The sequence below is a fragment of the Chiloscyllium punctatum genome, chromosome 12 (genome assembly GCF_047496795.1).
Source record: "Chiloscyllium punctatum isolate Juve2018m chromosome 12, sChiPun1.3, whole genome shotgun sequence".
Classification (NCBI taxonomy): Eukaryota; Metazoa; Chordata; class Chondrichthyes; order Orectolobiformes; family Hemiscylliidae; genus Chiloscyllium; species Chiloscyllium punctatum.
Genome location: NC_092750.1, coordinates 33,146,072 through 33,170,041, shown reverse-complemented (window position 1 = coordinate 33,170,041; position 23,970 = coordinate 33,146,072). Strand labels below are relative to the sequence as shown.

Genomic DNA, 23,970 nt, shown 5'->3' with positions numbered 1-23,970 from the left:
ATTGAATTGATCCCCTGGCTTGATTCAGGGTGTGCCAGGTCATGAAGTTGCAGATTGTGCTGGATTACAATTCTGCTGCTGTTGATGGCCCACACTATCTCATGGATGCCTACTCTTGCGTTTCGAGATCTGTTCAAAGCCTGCCCCATTTCGCATGGTGGTAGTGCCACACAACACGATAGAGAGTATTCTCAACATGAAAGCGAGACTTTGTCTCCACAAGGCCTGGGAAGTGATCACTCTTACCGATACTTGCACAGTGAGATGCATCTCCAGCTGGCAGATTTGCAAGGATGGGGTCAAATATATTTTTCCCGCTTGTCGATTTCCTCACCTGCTGCAGACCCAGTATAGCAGTTATGTTTTTTGGTACCAGACCAGCTTAGTCAATAGTGCTGTTGTCAAACCACACCCATCCCCCTCCCCGACTACTCTTGGTGATGGACATTGAAATCTTCCATCTAGAGTACATTCTGTACCCTTGCAAAGGGGAGTATAATCAGTAGGAGATTTCCTTACCCATGTTGAGGCTTCATGGTGTCCCAAATTTGAGATGATCGGTGTCAGACACTTTTGTGACATGCTATTTACTTCAACTTACCAGCCCAAGCATGAATGTTACTCAGGACCCGCTGCATATTAAAACAAGCTGCCTCAGAGTCTGAAGAATCACAAATATTCCTGAGCATTGTATAATCATCAGCAAGATTTAGTTATTGTTCAATAATAGATCATTTTAATTTGATCAAGGATCTAAGGAATTAACCTGTATGTGTGGTTGGCTGTAAAACACTTTCTATAAGTATGGAAACGATATGGCCCAGGCCAAATATCAGTCCCATCTGCTTAACATTTCCTCAGAAAACAACCCCTCCTTTCCAGGAATCAACCTAATGAACCTTCACTGTATTCCATCCAGTGCAATTATATCCTCCCTTAAATAAGTTGTCAAAAATAGCAGACAGAGTTTATAATCTCAACTGAAGTCAATAATGGTCAACACTGACTTTACCAGAGCAGATAAATTGAGTGGCAGAAGACAGACAAAAACAGGATTAATCTGGCTAATCCCCAAGTTAGATGAGGTATTAAACAGCATAACATTTCCTGTGCAAATATAAGTCCCTTGTAACTATCCCCTGTGTCAGAGACATTTGAGTAATGTTTCACATAACAGAGAGCAGCCCATTGGAAGTTTGAACTTCCCAAGCAGTGTGTGCACAAGGTGTTCCACAGGGTCCTAACACACATCGCCCAATGAGTCCCATCTCCAATACTACAAATACCTGAAGTTTTGAGCCAAACTTTAAGGCTGATGACTTTTCACAAGGACTGACTGTCATATACTTTTTTGTCCCATGGTAGTTCTGAGCCTCCTCGTTACTTTTTTCTTCCCTCATTTTCTGTGATTTACAAAATTTATCTGATTAATGGTTAAATTGCAGAAAGAAAGGTGATTTAAAGTGTATTTTTAAATACTGTTTATTAAACTGCCTTCTTAAAAAGAGTTATCAGCTTCCAAAATCTCTGGACCTCAATGTAGAAATCTGTGTATTTCAAAAGATTTTTAGAAAATATGCCAACCCGTTGAACTCAATAAGGACAATTGCCTGTAATTAGAATTGATTTAGTGAAAAACCGGCAACACTAGTGCATGACTCATTGATGGCAGAAGGTGATACATTATATCGGATTACATTATTTGTTTGTTTTTAAAAGCTAGATAATTCCTCACTATGTTTTGTCCTCAATCATTTTATGTTCATACTCATCCATTTCTGCTTTACAAGGATAACAAAGCTGACTGTTATTCAGTGAAAAAAAATGATAGGCCGAATACAAGGATGCAATCTAGAAACACAGAAAAAAACTTATAAATTAGGCCCGTGGATGCTTGTTCTGGTCGAAACTTCTGTGGAAGGATAACAGAGTCAAATAATTGTTTTGAAGTTTTGTTTAGAAAAGTAGTTAATAACATCTGAGCAGAACTTGGTGATTAAGCTAAACAATGGTGATTCTATGTTAATGGTTCTCTCTCCAAGGCTGTTTTCATTCAGTGTAGATGAAAGTGCACTTCTCACCTGAAGTCTAGGAAGACATCTATCAATCCATTATCCAAATATTTTTTCACAGCTTTTCATTCTCAAAAATCATTGTTGATCTCTTTCTCAGTCTTTGTAAGTTCATATAAAGTCAAAATTTAAAGCAATTAACTTGGAAAGAAAACAATAAAAACAATAGACAAAAGCTTATCATGCAAAGACATGATAATTACATTTGAATGTAATTGAACAAATGTTAAATATTATATAACACTGCTCAGGCCTCAGTCAGAGAATTGTATTTAGTTCTGAGCACAGCACTTTAGGAAGGATGTCAAAGCTTTAAAGAAGGCACAAAAGAGAATTACCACATGGATATCAGGTCAAACGATTCCAATTACTTGGAGATGCTAAAGAAAATGAAATTATTCCCTTGATGACAGGTGTAGTCTAAATAATCACTGCCAGCAAAACATAACCAAAAGTTTGATCATTTGGTGTTCGCACATATCATTCTGGTACAAGTTGCTCAGTTGCCATCAAGTTGCATGGACATTGTTTTTCCTCCTTAGCCCAAAGGCACTGAGGTGACAGAGTCAATAATTGAAGTTGGATCATGTCACCACAGACCAAGAATTAAAGTTCAGATTTGCTCTGCTCTGTATTTAGTACAAGGGAGGAGGGTATCCTGTATCAACTTGTTTGAAAATTATTTTCATGTAGCAACTCTAAATCCTCCAAGGTAATCTCAAGTGCATTTGGATTCTGCCAATTCTTAAATTCCAAAATTGCTTTTCTCATCTTCTGATTATATTCAATCTTGTAATTGTGGTATGGCATCAGAATAGCACATTTACCACATGGTTTCTGTGAAGCATCATATAGATTTCTGTAAAACTTATTGATATCTTTCCCAAGACAGTACTTCACACATGGTCTAAAAATACTAGGAATATCTTTGACTGAGCTTATTTGATCAAAATACACGATAATGTACTTATGCAGATATGAACCATTTTGTAAATCACTACAAAATATATTTAAGGCAGCAGAAAATATGTCCTCTGAATTATTCAAATTTGGATACATATTTGTTTTGTAACAAATGGCATCCCACTTCATTTTGACACCTTTTGAACATACAATAATGATCTTATCCGCATTCTCCTTCTGGATGGCAAGCCATTGAACAGTGCCTACTTCAGCAATGTTGATCTTTTGCCACATATCAATGATTACTTGGATTCCAGTGGAACTTTGCAGAAATTCAGCAAATGTCAGGACAACATTTTGGAAGAGTGCATTCTCCATTGAGTAAATGATCAAAACTTTAACTGATTGCAGACGTATTTCATTGGTGAATACAATTCTTTCATTGACTTTGCCTATTAAAAAATGTTAGGGTAAATTGTTTTACAAAATGTGGAATCAATCATAAATAAATTAGCTAAAACCAGATCTCAAAATCAAAACTGTATATGGATTAGATTGTTTCAGTTGAAGAGAAAGATCAGAATACTATAGTCACCATATTCAGGATCTCTAAGGGAAGACTAATGGAAAAGCTGAGCCAGGTTATCTTCTGAACATTCAGCTTTATGGCAGAAATCATAAAAATGGCAGCTGACATGATGGTAGCAATTTGAAAGAAAAGGCAATAGAGGCAAAATGAGCAAGGGACAACATCTCTATAACAGTAAACCTGGCAGTAAAGTAGGATGGTAGATGGATGTTTGTTACTCTACAATGCCTCACATTTAGCATTAACACTAGAATTTGGAATTATGTAAATTAGGATTCCAATTCTGGGTGAACTGGTGACTCAGTGATTAGCATTGCTGCCTCACAGCAACAGGAACTCAGAGTTGATTCCACCCTTGGGTGACTGTGTGGAATCTGTAAATTCTGCCCATGTCTGCAGTGTTTCCTCTGGGTGCTTTGGTTTCCTCCCGCAGTCCAAAGGTATGCAGATTAGGTGAACTGACTGTGCTAAATTGCCCATAGTGTCCCAGGATATGCAGGTTAGGTGGATTAGCCATGGGAAATGCACAGTTACAGGGATAGGGTAGGGTTGTGGGTCTGGGTAGGATGCTCTTCAGAGGGTTGGTGTGGATTTAATAGGCTAAATGGCCTGTTTCCCTATTGTAGGGATTCTATGATTCTATGAATTGATTAGAAATTAAAAATTCAATCTGGAAGAAACCAAGTTCTAGTATGTGCGCCAATGTGCATTAGATACCCCAACACATGAAGTCAAAATCACAAAAGCAGCAGGTTTTAGTTAAGATAATTCAAATGGCTTACCTAATTTACAAATTAGATACAGCCCAACTCCCAAAGCAAGTAAGGTCACACTGAGTACAATGAAAACATGGATCAAATATGGGCGTCCTGTACAGAAATAAAAATATTTTACACAAAGCAAGTATATACATCTTTACAATTTTTAAATGGAGTTATAAAGTCTTAGAGTTGTACAGCACAGAAAGAGACCCTTCTGTTCAACTTGTCGATGCTGATCAAATTTCCTAAATTATTTTAGTACCATTTGCCAGTATTTGGCCCATATCCCCTTAAACCTTTCCAGATGCCTTTTAAATGTTGCCATTGTACTAGCCTCCACCATTTCCTCTGGCAGTTCAATCCATACATGCACCGCCCTCAGCATGAAAAGGTTGCACCTTAGGTCCCTTTTGAATTTTTCCCTCTCACCTTAAACCTATGCCCTCAATTTTTGGACTTACATACCCTAGGGAAAAGACCTTGACTATTCACCCTATCCATGCTCCTTATAAACTTTTATAAGGTTGCCCTGAGATTTCAACGCTCCGGGGTGAAAAGCCCCAACCTATTCAGTCTCTCTCTCTCTCTCTCTCTAGCTCAAACTTTCCAACCCTGACAACATTCTTGTAAATCTTTTTCTGAACCCTTTCAAGTTTCACATCTGTAGGGGGACCAGAATTTAACACAGTATTCAAAAGGTGGCCTAACTAATGCCCTGTACAGCATTATGACCTCCCAACTCCTAAATTCAATGCACTGACCAATAAAGGAAAGCATACCAAATGCTTTCTTCACTATCTTGTCTACCTGTGACTCCACCTTCACAGAACTATGAACCTGAACTCCAATGTCTCTTTGTCTGGCAACACTACCCAAGACCTTAACATTAAGTGTGTAAGTCCTGCCCTGATTTGCCAAACCAAAATGCAATACCTCACATTTATCTAAATTAAACTCCACCTGCCACTTTTATATTATTTTTGTTTCTTAAAACCTTTTATACTAAATTCATGTAAAGAATAAAATGCTAATATTAGGAAGGAACAATAGTTTACATAAATAAATTATATTGTTTCACTGCTGAAGCTTTATGTAATTTTGTGTGATTCTGCTGAGCTTTATAGCAATTTTGTGTTGTTCTGAAACTGGCATAAAAACTCAGATGTTGGGAGGATTGGCTACAGAACATTACTACAGTCCTACCACAATCATCTCTCTATCGAGTTAAAATCCACAAATAATCTTGTAAATTTGTCCCTGCTGTATATGTAAAGGTGATTGATCTCATTAAAATGATAATAGAAAATGCATGAACAATTTTAGAGTAGACACTGCAACTATGAGAGCTCTTCAAGGCATAGTGGGATATTTGACCAAAACTGGTACTGGGACAAAAACAGAAAGTTCTGGGAAAGCTCAACAGTCTGACAACATCTGTGGAGAAAGAAACAGAGTCCTGTGACCCTTTTTCTCTCAACAGATGCTGCCAGACCTGCTGAGTTTTTTCAGCAATTTTTCATTTTGTTTCAAAATTAACATTACTACTGGTTCTAGGAATAATGGGTCGGCCGATGTTCCAATCAAAGCCTTCACAACATGTCTGAACTGTTGCACAGAGAATACGACAAAGGAAATTGAATGCAGACAAGGTGGTGGAGTAACGACCAGACCCAAGGTATCATCCACTGAGCATGTATGATGCATACAAAAATGATTAATGTCTGTGAAGAAACACTGCAGTGAAATTAGAAACTTAACAATTCTAAAAGACTGTTGAAAATTCTAAATGGTTGAACAAATTAGCCTCTCCCTAACATATGCTTGAGTTAATCTTTCCTCGCTGGAACCTTACACTTGAGGGTGGTTTTTTGACCTGTCCCAAATATATCTCTATCGATTGATGGCTTGGTATAGTTCAGGAATCAATTTAAATGCTATGTAAATATATTATCTGCAGCTATAAATAAACATTTGTCTAGCCACAAGAAGGTTTATGTCTTGTGATGCAATGCATCCTTGCCTTGGAGGCAATAGCTCCATCTCTGAGTCCCTCACCAGATGGTTAATGGCTAAGTTCAAAATCACTTCCTTGCTCTTGTACTCTATGCCTCTATTAATAAAGCTAAGGATACTGTGTGCATTATCAATTGCTCTCTCAACCTGTCCTACCACCTTCAATGATCAATGCACAGATACATCAGTCTGCACTCCTTTGAGAACTATACCCCCATTTTCTATTGCCTTCCAATGTTCTTCCTATCAAAATGCATCACTTCATACTTCTTTGCATCAAAGCTCATCTGCCACTTATCTGCCCACTCCATTAAATTGTCTATAAACATTTAGAATTTCACACAGCCCTCCTCACAATGCTTCCAAGTTTCATGTCATCTGCAAACATTGAAACTGTACCCTGCACATCAAGATCCCAATCATTAACATATATCGGGAAAAGGAAGGATCCCAAACTCAACCCTTGAGAACTCCACTACAACTTTTCTCCAGCTCAAAAAGATCCATTTACCATTACTCTCTTTTCTATCACTCAGCAAATTTTGACTTCTTTATTCCATGAGCTATAACTTTGCTCACAAGGCTCTTATGCAGCACTTTACCAAAGTCCTTCTGAAAGTCCATGTACACCTCAATAGAGTCATGGAGTCATAGAATGTACAGCATGGAAACAGACCCTTCCATGCCGACCAGATATCCCAACGCAATCTAGTCCCACCTGCCAGCACCCGGCCCATAGCCCTCCAAACCCTTCCTATTCACATACCCATCCAAATGCCTCTTAAATGTTGCAATTGTACCAGCCTCCACCACATCCTCTGGCAGCTCATTCCATACATGTATCACCCTCTGTATGAAAACGTTGCCCCTTAGGTCTTTTTTATATCTTTCCCTCTCACCCTCAACCTATGCCCTCTAGTTCTGGACTCCCTGACCCCAGGCAAAAGACTTTGCCTATTTATCTGATCCATGCCCCTCATAGTTTTGTAAACCTCTATAAGGTCACCCCTCAGCCTCCAACATTCCAGGGAAAACAGCCCCAGTCTGTTCAGCCTCTCCCTATAGCTCAACTTCCTTGTAAATCTTTTCTGAACCCTTTCAAGTTTCACAACATCTTTCCGATAGGAAGGAGACCAGAATTGCATGCAATATTCCAACAGTGGCCTAGCCAATGTCCTGTACAGCCGCAACATGATCTCCCAACTCCTGTGCTCAATACTCTGACCAATAAAGGAAAGCATATCAAACACCTTCTTCACTATCCTATCTACCTGCGACTCCACTTTCAAGGAGCTATGAACCTGCACTCCAAGGTCTCTTTGTTCAGCAACACTCCCAAGGACCTTACCATTAAATGTATAAGTCTTGCTAGGATTTGCTTTCCCAAAATGCAGCACCTCACATTTATCTGAAATAAACTCCATCTGCCACTTCTCAGCCCATTGGCCCATCTGGTCCAGATCCTGTTGTAAACTGAGGTAACCCTCTTCGCTGTCCACTACACCTCCAATTTTGGTGTCATCTGCAAACTTACTAACTGTACCTCTTATGCTCACATCCAAATCATTTATGTAAATGACAAAAAGTAGAGGACCCAGCACCCATCTTGTGGCACTCCACTGGTCACAGGCCTCCAGTCTGAAAAACAACCCTCCACCAGTACCCTCTGTCTTCTGCCTTTGAGCCAGTTCTGTATCCTTTTATTCCTTGAGATCTAACCTTGTTCATCGGTCTCCCATGGGGAACCTTGTCGAACACCTTACTGAAGTCCATATAGATCACATCTACTGCTCTGACCTCATCAATCTTCTTTGTTACTTCCTCAAAAAACTCAATCAAGTTTGTGAGACATGATTTCCCATGCACAAAGCCATGTTGACTATCCCTAATCAGTCTTTGCCTTTCCAAATACATGTACAACCTATCCCTCAGGATTCCCTCCAACAACTTGCCCTATTTCATGCTGGATACAATCCAGCCTTTTGTGGGAGATTTTGAATACCTTTCAAGAGCAGACAAAATATCTAACTTATTCTTCAGATACATTTTGTCAATATGTTCATTTTTGCCTGAGTGCTGTGAAGGGATTTTATGAATTTCAAAGGAAAAGATATCCTCTTAAACCATAAATTTCTTCTAGTTTAACTTTTTTTTTCTAAAATTGTCCCCTTCAATGAAAAATAGGGCAATTTTAAAAAATGCAAATGCTGTAGAGTATGCAATGCTAAGAACTGATAAGAGTTTCCAAAAAACATTGGTTGGGATATGAATCACATTTTAAGATAGGGGTCTGATGGTCTGAAAGAAACCACAAGAAGATAGTGATACATACTGAGAAAAACAAGAAGATATATTAGATAAGTGATTAGATTTTTGACCTACTTACTAACCAATTGTATACTGCTAACAATTTTTTCCATTTTTGATTTAGTTCTTATAAATCAAATTTGAAGAGTACTTTGTTCACACTTCTAGCTTCAAAGATGATGTTGCTGTAGTGTCAGGGGAATAGAATGCTTAGTTTCTCATGAGTTCAAGAAGCAATTTTAGCCACAGTTAACGCACAATGCATTTTATGCTTCTCTGATGGCCCAGTGGGTAGATGCACCATCCAATGTAATGGTTATCAGTCACAAAGGGAATGTTAGTACACTGATTACTGCAAAAGTGTTGTTCCAAGTTAATAGATGGTGGCCCAATTTTGAGGCTCCACAGTTTGTTTACTTGTGCTTTTGAATAGGAAGTAAAACATAACATTGCCATTACTGTATGCAATTCCAGCAACTGATCCTTTACTAGAATTTTTGAAGAGTTAATGTATAAGAATGACAAGATCAGGCACAGCTTTGCTGCGCCCAGTCCCCCAGTCATTCTCTCACTTGAGGCACCAACATGCTAGAACCTTATTCCAACCTAAATCATCAGAGGCAAGAAAATGGAACAAACACTGATGTTAACTTATTTTAATCAATCTGAGTAGATATTACAACACATCTCAGGTGCAGATAGGACTTGAGCTCAGACCTTCTGGCCTAAAGGTATCAACACTACCATAACACCTTACTAGTTGCTGATGCATATCATTTTCCAGTATAACTGATATAGAAAGCTAGTAAATGATTAACTTTGATTTGTAAGTTTAGACTTTTTTTTTCTCCTTCCCATCTCCGACACTCACAGTTTGACAGTGTCATAAGCCACAAATTCTTCAAAGCTGCTTCAGATGAAATTCCCAGTCAGGGAATCACCACACAGAAAATAATAAACTTAGTCTCATATTAATATTGACTTGATTAAAAATTGAAAAATTGAGTTCCCTCATCTGTTCCATATCAATTTTTTAAAATTATAATTATTTGTTTTACTCTTAAACGTACCTGTAAATAAACACAGACTGTCTCCAGTGTTTGGTAACTTGTAGTCTTCAAAAAAAATACAGCAATTAGTATTAAAAGTTTAAGTTAATTGATAAATGCATTATTATTTACACTTTTTAAAAAACTGGAAACAATTCTGAATGAATTGTAGAGTGCACATTGATTGAAAAGTTCTATCACGGACTGAAACTTCCTTCAGTTGGTTTTGCTCAGTCATCATATGTTCATAAACACAGCAAGAACCCTTTCAGCCATATACAGAGGAACCTTGATTATCCGAATGGGAGGGTTGGCACTATTTCATTTGGATAATTGTTTATTTGGTTATTTGAATCAACTCCTTTCCTCTGGGGCTCGGAGTTTTTTAAGTCTGCTCCCTATTCAGGGGACAAGGCAGCAGCACACCACGCACGAGCCCCCTCCCCCAACCCTGTCCAACCCAGCTCCCAGTTTGCCTCCCAAACCCATCCAACACTGCCCCCCTCTGCCCCCATCTCCACCCACCCCCCAACCCCGTCCAACATCCCCCCCATATGTTCCTACTCCCTCCCGACCCCAAACACCACCCCTACCGGTGCCCCTCACCTGCCCTCCAACCCAGTCCAACACTGCCCCCCCATCCGCTACCCCCCCATCTCTGCGGGGCAGCCGGACTGAACACCAACAGTAAGACTACTGCTGCCTTTGGGAGGGTGAGTCTCCAAATAGCGCACAGATTCAGCCACCCACACAACTTTTCACTGCAACGTTTTGATAGATTTCACCTTTGCCCTGTACAGAACAATGTTGGAGACATTATCTGGGGGGGGGGGGGGGGGGTGGAGGTTTAGAACTGTGTAGAACTCCAGGGAAAGTGTGTGGGGGGGGAGGGAGGGGGAGAGAGAGAGAGAGAGAGAGAGAGAGAGAGAGAGAGAGAGAGAGAGAGGGTGGGAGGTCAGTCATTTGGAGACTGTGCCTGGGCTCCCATGACTCCAGGACTGTTCTCGGCAGCATTTCAGTAAGCAGAGTTCACTTTTAATCACTGTAAACAAAAGACAGGAGGCTTCCAAGCACTGAGGATGTCACCTAGACAGGGGACGAAACGTCTGCAACACAAATTCCCAGCTCGGCGAACAGAACCACAACAACGAGCACATGAGCTACAAATCTTCTCCCAAACTTTGAACTACATAAGTTCATTGCTGAAGATGTGAGCTGATATTATGGTAGAGAATAAGTAGCAGCTTTCGCTAGTATCAAAGAGGTATAACAATGTCAGAGCTGAAGTGCTACACTGTAAATGATGAAGTCACCTTGTAGTGAGATGTTAGTGAGACAGGACTTGGAGCAACTCCTATGTAGGAAGGAAACCCAGTTTCATTTGCACCTAATAAATTAATGCAAACTCAATTATACTACACTTGAAAAGCAAAAGAGTGCCTAAGCATTCTAACCAATTCCTTTTTAAGAGAAACAAAGTAACTGGAGGCTGACCAAAAGAAGGTTTGATGAATCTTCCTCAAGCCACTTCTATTTGCCCCAAAGCATCTGCAAAGAACGTACCCCATTTGCAGAGACATCATCTAGACATGACATGAAAGCAAGAGAAACACATATAACAATACCAACATGATGTCAAAAGTAGCACTCATTATGGAGAAAGTTGAAGTTGCTAAAAGAGGGTGTGCAAACTTCCAAGTTCAGCGCAAAACAACAGTTCAACATGAGACCTTGAGCTAAATCTAATGGATCAGTTTTGTGTTACTTTCATGGAGGATTTCTCTCCAAGAGGCCGAATGAGGTTTCTTGCACTATTGTACCAAATACCCTGGTTAACCACTAAACCCACAAATACAGTATATTTCTCATCCAATGCTAGTTGGACTTTCTCACTTGGCGAAGCCAAAAGAACTCTCCACTGGCCAGATATTCTGAACAAACTGGTATTCCTGGCTTAGGTAACTTCATTGCACACCCAGACAAGTGCTGGCATTCAAAGCTGCCTTGCACACACTAGCAGAAACATGGCAAATAACGGAAAATTGGCACTACAATTTGACAACAGGGACCTTAAAGTCCTGGTAGATGGAGCGGTGCAGAGAAGGGTGACCCTTTTCTTCCTGAACTGTCAAAGGCGGCCACAACACCAGACCCTGCCAGCCTGGGTTGAGATTGCCAATCTAGCCAGTGTGATCTCATTCATTCAGAGAAATGCTCAGCAATGCAGAAAGGTCAATGACTTCCTCCACTCTGCCAGAGTGAATGCCACTATCTTCCCTCTCTACCAAGTCTGGGAGGATGCACTTATCTCTGGCAAGGACACATTCAGCATGTTTGTGCCTCTCAGCTAACCAAATAGGCTTCACTGTATGGCAGGCTCCCTCCACCCCAGCTGCTGACTGATGGACTACACTGAGATGTAATGGAAAAGAGAAACAATTTAATGGCACCTTGATGGCATGGGTGACATTTGATTTTTGAATATATGTACACTTCTGACGATTAACTTTTTCTGCAAATATAGTCAAAAGTTAAGGTTTAAGGTATAAAGCCACCAATCCTCATCCATAGACAATGTTCCATCGACCAAAGTGTGGCCGGCAGCTACTGCATCATGAGCAGGCAATGGGGGAATCATGGGTAACTGTGATTTTGGAAACTGGGCTCCAACCTTCCAAGTGACAGATATTGCTATTGTATCAGAGGTATTAGGAAGGTTCAGACATTAACCTGTCCCTTATATGGCTTGAAATAAGGGATTGGACTGCACACCGTTTGCCTAAAGGTCACTGGGAATGCTGAGCTTGCAAGCATCACCTCCCCTATGTTGTCCTTTGAATAGCCTCACATTGCAGACTCCACTCTCGCAGATGGCAACACTTAACACACCCACTCACAGCATGGTCATGGCCAACGTTTGGACTGAAATCATGTGGGCTCCCTGATCGCGTCTGCCCAAACCAGACATCTGATTATGTCCAAGCCCCTGGACTGATATTGGAGGCTCCCCTTGACTCACTGTGCCAGAACGCCTGACTGACAGGTGCTTCCTTAGTCATCAGTGAGGACTATTCCTCTAAAACTTGAAGACATGCCTTGAAGCAAATGCATTAGCTGTATATGCTGCTTGCACAATATGACATCAATCCTGTATGTGCACTCTTTTAATAGTGAATAGACAAAATCAAGGTGAAACTATAGAAAATCAAAATTCACTGCTAGAACTGAACATTGGAGAGTCAGACAGTGTGTAAATGCTTAAGCTTCTCAACAAGTGTCATCCTACATGACAACTTGAGACCTGTATTGAGCAGGTGTTACCTCAATGTATGTGGTGAATGTGGACATCCAGGAATATTGTTGCACGTACAGATATCTACATACAACTAGATAAGCTGAGAGACTGCAGACCTCTGATTAGGAAGATGTGATCTCACCATGTGCACAAAATGCAGAATGATTATTGGTCCCACAAGTTCATCATGAATCTTCAATGGAAGTGGATCAGCAACCATGACAACAGCACTTACCATGGGACAATACTCCCTGGAGTAAGCAGATATCAGATAAGCAGCTAATTATAATGTTGTTTGGTTAGTTCAGTTATCTGGATGCCTGGTTTGCAAAGCAGAGTGACGCTAACAATTCAATTCTTGTACTGGCTAAAGTTAACATGATGGTTCCTCCTTCTCAACCACTCTCCTCAGCTGAAGCATGGTGACCCTCAGAATAAAGCACCACCAATCATCTTTCTCTTTAATGAAAGAACAGGACTATGGTGACTTTACATGCATGCCATTAAGAGGCCCACATGATTAAAAGACAATTTAGGCAATGCAAGTACAGAGACTGATAGAAATGATGAAAGTTAACAGTTTTATTAATGGAAGATAAATTTCTGATTTTCTTTGTGATCATGAAAACTTGGAACTTGCATAACTTGGCTTAATTGCAGTGACAGTGTAATGAGACCTTTTAAGTCATCCTTAATTAACAACTTAAGGGTCTCAGTTAGTAACAGACTAAGACAGGGCCATCCAGCCATGATGTAATCAGGCTGAAGACAAGAAGGTGACCAGGTCCCCATCCGCAACTCTCCTGCCTAAGTGCCCCTTAACAGATTCAGGGTGGGCATGGACACAGGATTATGCCCTGTGTTCTGGCAAAGATCACTCTATAGGAATTGCAAATGTGTTCTGAGCATGGCGTAATGAGATCTATGCAAGTCATGATGATGCAGCTGATGACATGATACTGATCAGTAAGAAAGATGACACCAGTCTGGAATGAGTAGATGAAAAGAGCAGTTTTAGGAATACTGCAGTATACTGCTGTATTTGATAACCATGTATAAGTGTAAATGAAGGAGTTTTACAATTCATGTGGAGTTGATAAGAAGGAAGCAGCCTCAGGGACAATGTACGTGCAGACACTCACAGTTTGAAATACTCTAGACCGGTACTTAATGTGTAGGCAGCAGTCGTGGCTTAACACAGATAAGATATTGAGAACATCAAAAGCCATCGTGCAAATAGTTGCACCTCTTGTTAAAAGAAATTGACAAATTAAACTCCTCAAAATGTTGGTTAATATTCTGAATTATCCAAATTCATAAGATTTATTCTGCAAATAATAGCCAAAAGCATTCTGAATTTCCTGTGATAATATCTAACATGAAGATTGCAATTGAAATAGAGAATTGATGACAAAATTGGCTCACCCAACAGCAAAATATCTATAAGAATTATAAACATTTTTTACCATCTTTCTTGGAGCAGTTGAGTACTTTTTCATGGACATAGCAGTTATGTTGACACAGAGGGAAATATGGTCTTATCTAAAATCGATAGTAATAAATCATTTCATTTAATTGTTCATTCAATAAAGACTTCAGAAATAAAACAGAATGTTTAGCATATTGAAGCACTCTATATGATCTCAAGGGGAATCATATTAAAAGAATGACTTACTGTTGCACAATATCCTTCAGAAAGATCCAGTACATCATTCCTCACAAATGTGATAGATATTCTTGATTTGTTTGACTAGATGAAAAAAAAGATCTGTTTTTAACCAATTTGTAACTATCCCCAAATCAGTTGTGGCATTGCTCCAACATAATGGTTTAATGGTTTTCCCATTTGATGTTTTCCTATTTCTGCTGTTTGGGCTTTTTTCTGCATTATTGCAATTGTAAAGCAGGATTATTTGGTTGCAGGTCCCTGCTGGAACTGTTATCTCTCCAGCTATTGAGAAACTCGCCTCATGTGCGATCTCAACCCTATATAGGCAAAATCGTGAAAAGTTTGATATCTACACAAACAAGTTTGCCAATATATTATCATTCATTCAGAAACACTGGAACACTAACCTACTACATCAACACAAATCAACTACAAGAAGAGCATTTTATAAACAATGTATTGTGAGATAAAAAGAAACCTTGCCCAAAGTCACTGGAAAGAAATTTTTACCTTAAATCACTAATGGGCAATGGACAGGATCCAATTCGATTGCAAAACCTATTGTACTGTTGCAGTAAAGTTAAATGTAAACACAAGAAGTAACACCCTATTTTTTGATTTGGCACTTTACAGCCTTCCAGATTCTTTACAGAGTTCAACCAAATTTCATTCAGCAATCTCTGATCCTTGCCATCTATTCTGCCAGACCCAGAATAGATGTTTTTCTCTTCTTTTCACTTTCAGACCAAGGTACACTTTTCAAGCCACATTTTCTTCTTTCTCTATTTACTCCACCAACATTCCCTTCAGCGATGCAAGATTCTTCTGTTTCTTCATCTTTCTTGGCTTCCAACTCATAACAGAACTTCCTTTTGTCCTTTATTCTCACTCCTCTATCCTCAAAATATATTAAATTTCATACTTTTTCCAGTCCTGATGAAAGGTCAATGACCTGAAAATTTAACTTTAAGAATAAAGTATATTTTGCTTAAAGGTGAGCAATGTAACCAATCATATTACCTCTGGAACACAACACCTTACGCCTGTCTTGAAATAAGATAAAAGTTAAGGTCTAGTCTACCTCCTTGTTATATTTGAAAGGGATTTGGTCTGGTCGCATTCCAATTAGTACAGTCACAGCCTCTCACTGTCTGGCTACCTAAAACAAAACACCAAGTGCTGTGATAATGACCTATTTTAGTGATATTGGTTAATAAATAATTGCCACGACGCAAGAGAGAACACCTTTACTCTTCTAAGTACTGCATTGGATCTTTTATGGCCACTTCTTAGAGTGGATGGCCCCCAGTTTTCAAACACGTTCAAAAGACAGCATCTTCAACAGTCCCACAACTCCCATTATAGACAGTGTCAGTTCTCAGTTTGTGCTTAAATCTCTGAAATGAAGCTTGAATCTATGAGAGGGAACGTATTAAATCTTTTTATTCATCTGCTCTTTGTTAGACTTTGCTGTGCACAACCTGCCTACAATATTTGCTTGCATTACAATGATGACTGCGAAATGAGATAATGAGAGAGCAGAGACAGTCTATTCCTGTTATGGTGAAAGGAAGGGCTGGTAGGTATAGGGAATGCTGGATGGCTAGAGAAGTTGAGGGTTTGGTTAAGGAAAAGAAGGAAACATACGTCAGATATAGACAGGAGTATTCGAGAAAATCCTTAAAAGAGTATAAAGGCAGTAGGAGTATACTTAAGAGGGAAATCAGGAGGGCAAAAAGGGGATATGAAATAGCTTTGGCAAATAAGGTTAAAGAGAATCAAAAGGGGTTTTACAAATACATTAAGGACAAAAGGGTAACTCGGAAGCAAATAGGACCCCTCAAAGATCAGCAAGGCGGCCTTTGTGTGGAGCCGCAGGAGATGGGGGAAGTATTGAACGAGGACGTAGAAGATATAGAATGTGGGAAAATAAACGGTGAAATCTTGAAAAATATCCATATTACAGAGGAGGAAGTTCTGGATGTCTTGAAACACATAAAGGTGGATAAATCCCTGATTAGGTATAACCTAGAACTCTGTGGGAATCTAGGAAAGTGATTGCTGGGCCCCTTGCTGAAATATTTGTATCATCGATAGTCACAGGTGAGGTCTGGAGGCCTGGAGGTGGGCAAACGTACTACCATTATTTAAGAAAGGTGGTAAAGACAAGCCAGGGAACTATAGATCAGTGAGTCTGATGTCGATGGTGGGCAAGTTGTTGGAGGGAATTCTGAGGGACAGAATGTACATGTATTTGGAAAGGCAAGGACTGATTACGGATGGTCAGCATGGCTTTGTGCGTGGGAAATCATGTCTCACAAGCTTGATTGAGTTTTTTGAAGAAGTAAAAAAGATGATTGATGAGGGCAGAGTGGTAGATGTGATCTGTATGGACTTCAGTAAGGCGTTTGACTACATTCACCATGGGAGACTGATTAGCAAGGTTAGATCTCGTGGAATACAGGGAGAACTAGCGATTTGAATACAGAACTGACTTGAAGATAAAAGACAGAGGGTCATAGTGGAAGATTATTTTTCAGACTGGAGGCCTGCGACCGGTGGAGTGCCAGAAGGATCGGTGCTGGGTCCATTACATTTCGTCATTTATATAAATGATTTGGATATGAACATAGGAGGTATAGTTAGTAAGTTTGCAGATGACACCAACATTGGAGGTGTAGTGAGCAGTCACGAAGGTTATCTCAGATTACAACAAGGTCTTGATCAAGTGGTCCGAAGGGCTGAGAAGTGGGAGGTGGAGTTTAATTTAGTTAAATGCGAGGTACTGCATTTTGGGAAAGCAAATCTTAGCAGGACTTATACACTTAATGGTAAAGTTCTAGGGAGTGTTGCTGAACAAAGAGACCTTGGAGTGTAGGTTCATAGCTCCTTGAAAGTAGAGTCACAGGTAGATAGGATAGTGAAGAAGGCGTTTGGTATGCTTTCCTTTATTGGTCAGAGTATTGAGTACAGGAGTTGGGAGGTCATTTTGCAGCTGTACAGGAATATTGCGTGCAATTCTGGATTCCTTCCCATCAGAAGGATGTTGTGAAACTTGAAAGGGTCCAGAAAAGATTCACAAGGATGTTGCCAATATTGGAGGATTTAAGCTATAGGGAGAGGCTGAATAGGTTGGGGCTGTTTTCCCTGGAGCATTAAAGGCTGAGGGGTGACCTTATAGAGGTTTATAAAATCATGAGGGGTATGGATAAGATAAACAGAAAAAGTTTTTTTCCCTTGGATAGACGGGTCCAGAACTAGAAGGCATAGGTTTAAGGTGAGAAGGGAAAGAGATAAAAGAGACCAAAGGGGCAACTTTTTCAGACAGAGGGTGGTACGTGCATGGAATGAGCTGCCAGAGGAAGTGGTGGAAGCTGGTACAATCGCAACATTGAAAAGGCATCTGGATGAGTACATGAATAGGAAGGGTTTAGAGGGATATGGGCCAAGTGCTGGCAAATGGGACTAGATTGGGTTGGGATATCTGGTCGGCATGGACGTGTTGGAACGAAGCGTTTGTTTCTGTGCTGTACATCTCTATGACTCTATGACGTCAAAATTAATCCATTAGTTACAAAGTATTTTGAGACATCAGAAGCACGCAGTAATAGTCTACATTCAGTGCACATTATTTAACAGAAAAACTTGACAATTACACAGCAGATATCCAGGATGCATATAAAGGAAGATAGGCTCAAGTCAAGTCATCACAGCCTTACCAGACTATAGGGCTCCTCTGTCATTAGAGAGAGAGAGACACCTGCTGGTTATTTAACCTGAGGGCCACCATGCCTCAGACGAGGGGAGAGGTGCTGGAATTGAACTCATGCTGTTGGCATCACATTGCTTTGCAAACCAACCATCCAGCTAACTGAGCTAAACCACCACTGAAACATAGGGTAGTAGCTAAAAGACAGATATACATTTACATAGCAGATGTCTCAAATCACTTTATGGCTAAAGAAGTAATATTGAAGAGTCATCACTCCCTGCATGAACAAAACTGATTAGAAAGGCTAAGATGGTGTGAAAGAGAACATAGTGAAGCTAATATGAGAAATGTTAATCGCACATGGAGGACAATCAGGCTAGATATAGAGTAGCTAAGCAATAAAGGTAATGGAATTACAATGAGGAGTAAGGAAGTAGCAGAAATGTTAATGGAGTTCTTTCTCCCAAGTTTTCACAGAGGAAGAATATTGGGATTTTGCAACCACATTAGATATATGTAGAAATATTACAGTGCAATTTAACATAATTGACATGTGTTCAGCCTATTGGTTGGAGAACTGTTATGAAATCCCATGTTCATTACTGAGAGGGGGACATTACCTATCAGAGTGGCCACAATCAGGTCTTCACCACAATTCAAATCCAAGAGCAGAAATCCAACTCAACCAGTTAGAGGCTCCATTATAGGCAGTTCCACAGGAAACAATGGCTTTAATGCAGTCAGGGAAATGCCTAAAATTGCTCAGCAATCCAGGCCACAGGTGAGTAAATTTGGACAGAGGTTACAGGGAAGGGCTTCGGAATTTCTTTCCCTTTAGTGGATCCCTGATGGATTTGCCAAATGGCCTTCCGAAGGCATAGGAAAGTTGTGCCACTGATAGTCCTGAAGCCCCCAGTTGGATTATGGCTAATTGCTGTCAGTTGGTTAAATAATGAACTTAACTGACATCCCACTGCCGCTGGGCAGATGACTACCTGGGATCACTCCTGCCTCCAAATGAATTGTGGGAGGTTTTCCTACTGACAGGAGACTGTGTGGTCTTTCTCATATTTTAAATGGGCCTGGATGCCATATCCAGCCCTTAGGTAAAGTTATTAGTTTGAGAGAAATATGACCGAAGAAATTATTTCAATGTAAGGAACACACATTTCAACACTTAATTTAAGGTCAAAAAATTCTATGAAATACTGTGGATAAGAAATGCATGTCAGTACACTGCACAAAGGCAATTGACTTCCCTCTTTGAAAATAAGGTAAAATACACTTGGAAATAATACGTTATTATAAATAAATAAATTGTTAATATCAATATCTATTTATTTCAGGGTGAAATTATCACACTGAAACAGAAGCCAATCAGGAAGTCACTATGGATTTCACAACATCAAGTCATGCTTGACCAATTGTATACTACTGTTTAAACAGCACAGAATAAATTAAAGAAATTGTTTGATGTGATTTCAATTAATGTTTAAAAATATTTAGAGATATAACAAAAGATATGTGAAAAGATATGGAATCAAAGGGAATTTGCCCAATTCTGGTCTCCCTCCTATAGGAAGCGTGTTGCGAAACTTGAAAAGGTTCAGAAACGTTTTACAAGGATGTTGCCAAAGTTGGAGAGTTGAGCTATAGGGAGAGGTTGAAGGCTGGGCTATTTTCCTTGGAGCACCAGACGCTGAGGGGTGACCTTATAGAGGTTTATAAAGTCATGAGGGGCATGGGTAGGGTGAATAGTCAAGGTCTTTTCCCTGGGATGGGTGAATCCAAAATTAGAGAGCATAGGTTTAAGGTGAGATGAGAAAGATATAAAAGACAACTAAGGGGCAATTTTTTCATGCAGTGGGTGATGTGCGTATGGAATGACGTGCCAGAGGAAGTGGTGGAGGCTGGAATGATTACAACATTTAAAAGGCATTTGGATGGTATATGAAAAGGAAGCGTTTAGAGGGATATGGAATAAATGCTGGTAAATGGGATTACATTTAGTTGGGATATCTGGTCGGCATGGACAGTTGGACTGAAGGGTCTGTTTCCATGCTGTACATCTCTATGACCATATTGAAAATTGACCAAGCCAGTTTAGGAAATGTGAAATCTCTCAGCCTAGTTTCTGTCTTAAAAATTGTTATGTCACCAACTTATTCGAATTCTAATTAAAAGTCATTGCCTTAATGCATTAACTCTTGTTTCTCAATCTCCACAAATGTTGCTGATCTTGCTCATGTTTTCCAATATTTTCTGTTTTTTATAATAGCATAAGCTAATGCATCATCTAAGATCAGCAGCCAAGATGACCACGAACATTTAACAATTGTCTTTAGTGGCCAAGCAACAAATCCATTCTAACGGCACAGCAAGAGGTATTTAAGTAGGTAATTAGTTTTACTGTCAGAACTGCAAGCAAATTCTTGAATTTGTCAGAATTCAGCCAGATTTTAATTATAAATTGAGAATTTACAGAGATAAGGATCAAAGGGATAAACAAACATTGAACGGGCTATGAGAAACGACTCTTGGTTTGAACTTCTAGATTGAATGCAGATTGCCAGTTATTTGCTACAGGAATAGTTTGAAAGAATTATAACATAAAAAATAAGTTAGAAGTCTAATTGATGTTTTATAAGGTCATATTTTTGAAGAGAGGAATGGGATTAGGCTAAATAAGTGGTATTGCTTTGACTATTACTTTGCATATTCACAAGCTGTCTGTAGATAAAAAGCAGCTGAATAATTTATGTTGCATCTTGTACTAAACAGGAAATATTTCTATACTGGCTACAATTCAAACATCATCTATTAAGAAACAGGTTTCGTCTGAGAACCCATTCTGGTAGCACTTCATATGGAGTTCTGGGTTTGAATCTCATTGCACCAGCAGTATGGCACGTGATGAGAAGGGTGTTTGTAGGTTAGTGTCTCTGAGCCAGAAGGCCTGGTTCAAGTCTCACCATAACATGTACACTTTTAAAAATAACATTTGATGAGTAGCACTCTTGTCAACCGGGAATCCAGGTTCAATTGCTATCTTGCTCCAGGGGTGTTTAAGAACATCTCTGAACATTGATTTAAAAATGTCCAGCATTTGTTGATCTCATGGCTGATTTTTAATCTAACTCCACATAATCACCTTTTTCCCATATATCCAAATTCATAGAGACCAACAAGGCTCTTCAGCCCATTGTGTCGTTGTTGAGCAAAAACAATGACCTAACTATTCTAATCCCATTTTACAGCACTTTGTCCATAGCTTTATATGCTTTGGCATTGCAAGAGTACATCTGAATACTTTTTAAATGTTATGAGTATTTCTGCCTCTACCAAATTTCCACCACCCTCTGAATGAAAAGATTTTTCCTTACATCTCTTTTAAATCTTATACCACTTTCCTTAATAACTTTGGATTAAAAATAAACTATCAAGATCATATTTAAAAATTAACAAATGTATTGACATCAGTTGCCATTGGCAGAAGAGAATTGCAAACTTCTACCCATATTTACATGATTCCTCCTGAATAATCTGGTTCTAATTATTTGACTTTGCCTCTTTGCCAGTCTCTCCAATTTGTTGAGTAGTTCTTTTTTTCAAAAGTACCCAGTCTGATCTTCTTAAATTCTTGAAAACTTTGAATAGATCAGCCCCTTAACCCTTACAATTCCATGGAATGTGCCCCTGATTTATTTAGTTTCTCCTAGTATCAACTGTTGAAGTTCAGTTACCAATCTGTTGTGTTACGTCTCACTGTCAATATGTCAAAATCTTTAAGAAACATAATATCACAGTACCCATAGTATGTGACCTGAGGATCTTAAATTACGTCCTGTTCTGGGATCACTTAAAGCATGATATTCTATTGTAAGCATGCTGTTCAGTTGTTAGAAAGTAACTAAATGTAACCCAGATACTGTGCCTGTGAATGTGGTGCTTGTAAATAATGGCCAGTTATGGTAAATATCTGTAAATTCTTCAATGTTCATATGGAGTTTCTTCTATTTCAAAGAGTAATCTGAACATTGCTGTATGAGTCAAAATACCTTAGGGAAGGGATTTCAAGACTAGGGGGAACATTTTTCAGGAGAAAGGAGAAAGATTAAAAAAAGACGAGAGGCAAATATTTGATACAGAGAGTGGTTCTGTGTGGAGTGAACTTCCTGAGGAAGTGGTGAATGTGGATACAATTACAACTTTTAAAATACATTTGGATAGGTATATGATTGGGAAATGATTGGAAGGTTTTGGGCCAAGTGCAGGCAGGTGGGACTACTTTTGTTTGGGATTATGATCAGCATGGACTGGTTGGACTGAAGGATCTGTTTCTGTGCTGTATGACTCTATGACTACGTACATATCACAAGGGTGGACTCTTGGGTTATAGCAATTATTGATCATACTGGCAAGTGTGGCATGATCCAAAATGCAAGCATCTTAAATTATGTCCAGACAAACAGTGTTGCTGTGCTCAAAATAATTTCTAATACTTATCAACAAGGAGTGGGAAGATAGAAATAATTTCTTTACATGGTAAAATGTTAGAACATGAAGTTCTCTGCAACTGATTTTCTTAAAGCAGAATCTGTAAATTATTCCAAATGGGAATTTGATACATGAAGGAAATGGGAGGGTTTTGTTTGGAAACATTAGCTTAGACTGCTCACATGGAGAAAAACAACAGCATAATTCTGCAGAGCAAGTACTCCAGGATTCCGAGGTTTGGTGAGGCTTATTTTCTATGTACTAAATTTTAAACTACATACCTTAGAAATTGTTGTTCCATTTAATTTTGGTGTCACAATGAGATCGCACATGACCAGCTCAACATCATAACGTAATGAATTTGGACTGGCAGTAAAACTGATAACCACGTCTTTATTAACCATACACAAAGATATGTTTGGATTCCATTGGGCATCTGTAAATGCATAATAATTCAATAATTGCAAACATAATTTATTCAATCTTTTAAATGTTTTAAATGTTTCAATGGATGCGGTTAGAAAATGTGAAAGCAAAAATGAATATCATATTGAAATCAATTGATTTCTTTGGGTGACACAATTCACAATATAATCTCTACTTCTGCAAACATAAAAATACTTTATATCAGATGATATTCAAAATTTGTTATCTATTCAAAGCAATTATTAAAAAGTGTAAATAATGCAAGGCTGAATTTTGAGGGTATGGCGGGGTGGATAATTGTATGAGAAATTTCATGCCATGAAGTGGGGTCCTGGTTCTTGAGTTCAATCTGGTCCCCAGGCCATTTTTCCAATCGTCACTATGGTAGTTTAATTAGTGTCCACCCATTGCCTATGGTTGTTCTGAGTTTCTAATTGCCTTCCATAACCTCCAAACCCTTTTGGAGAACAATGTATGGAGACAGCCACTTGGCATGAATCAAGAATCAAAGGAAGGTAAGCTGAGAAGCCCATATTGTCTGCCTGGTTTCAATTACATCCAGAGGTTGTTGAGATTCCACAATTGCATCATTTATTTCTTTTTATCAATATCTTAATTAAACTTAAGTTTAGCATCAAATTATTTCCTGATGTTAGAGACATTATCATATGGGTCCT

General features: G+C 39.1%; 1 protein-coding gene across 1 annotated transcript in view; it reads right to left on the bottom strand.

The window, feature by feature from the left end:
* Positions 1-2,331: 2,331 nt before the first annotated feature.
* il17rb (interleukin 17 receptor B) overlaps positions 2,332-23,970 on the bottom strand; it is a 36,071-nt gene continuing 14,432 nt past the window's right edge. The window contains exons 6-11 of the mRNA XM_072581691.1: positions 23,149-23,303; positions 14,665-14,739; positions 14,456-14,531; positions 9,716-9,760; positions 4,347-4,433; positions 2,332-3,427 (exon numbers count right to left, since the gene is read on the bottom strand). Coding sequence (XP_072437792.1) covers positions 2,736-3,427; positions 4,347-4,433; positions 9,716-9,760; positions 14,456-14,531; positions 14,665-14,739; positions 23,149-23,303 — 1,130 coding nt within the window. The 3' untranslated portion in view covers positions 2,332-2,735. The remainder of the gene's footprint in view (positions 3,428-4,346; positions 4,434-9,715; positions 9,761-14,455; positions 14,532-14,664; positions 14,740-23,148; positions 23,304-23,970) is intronic.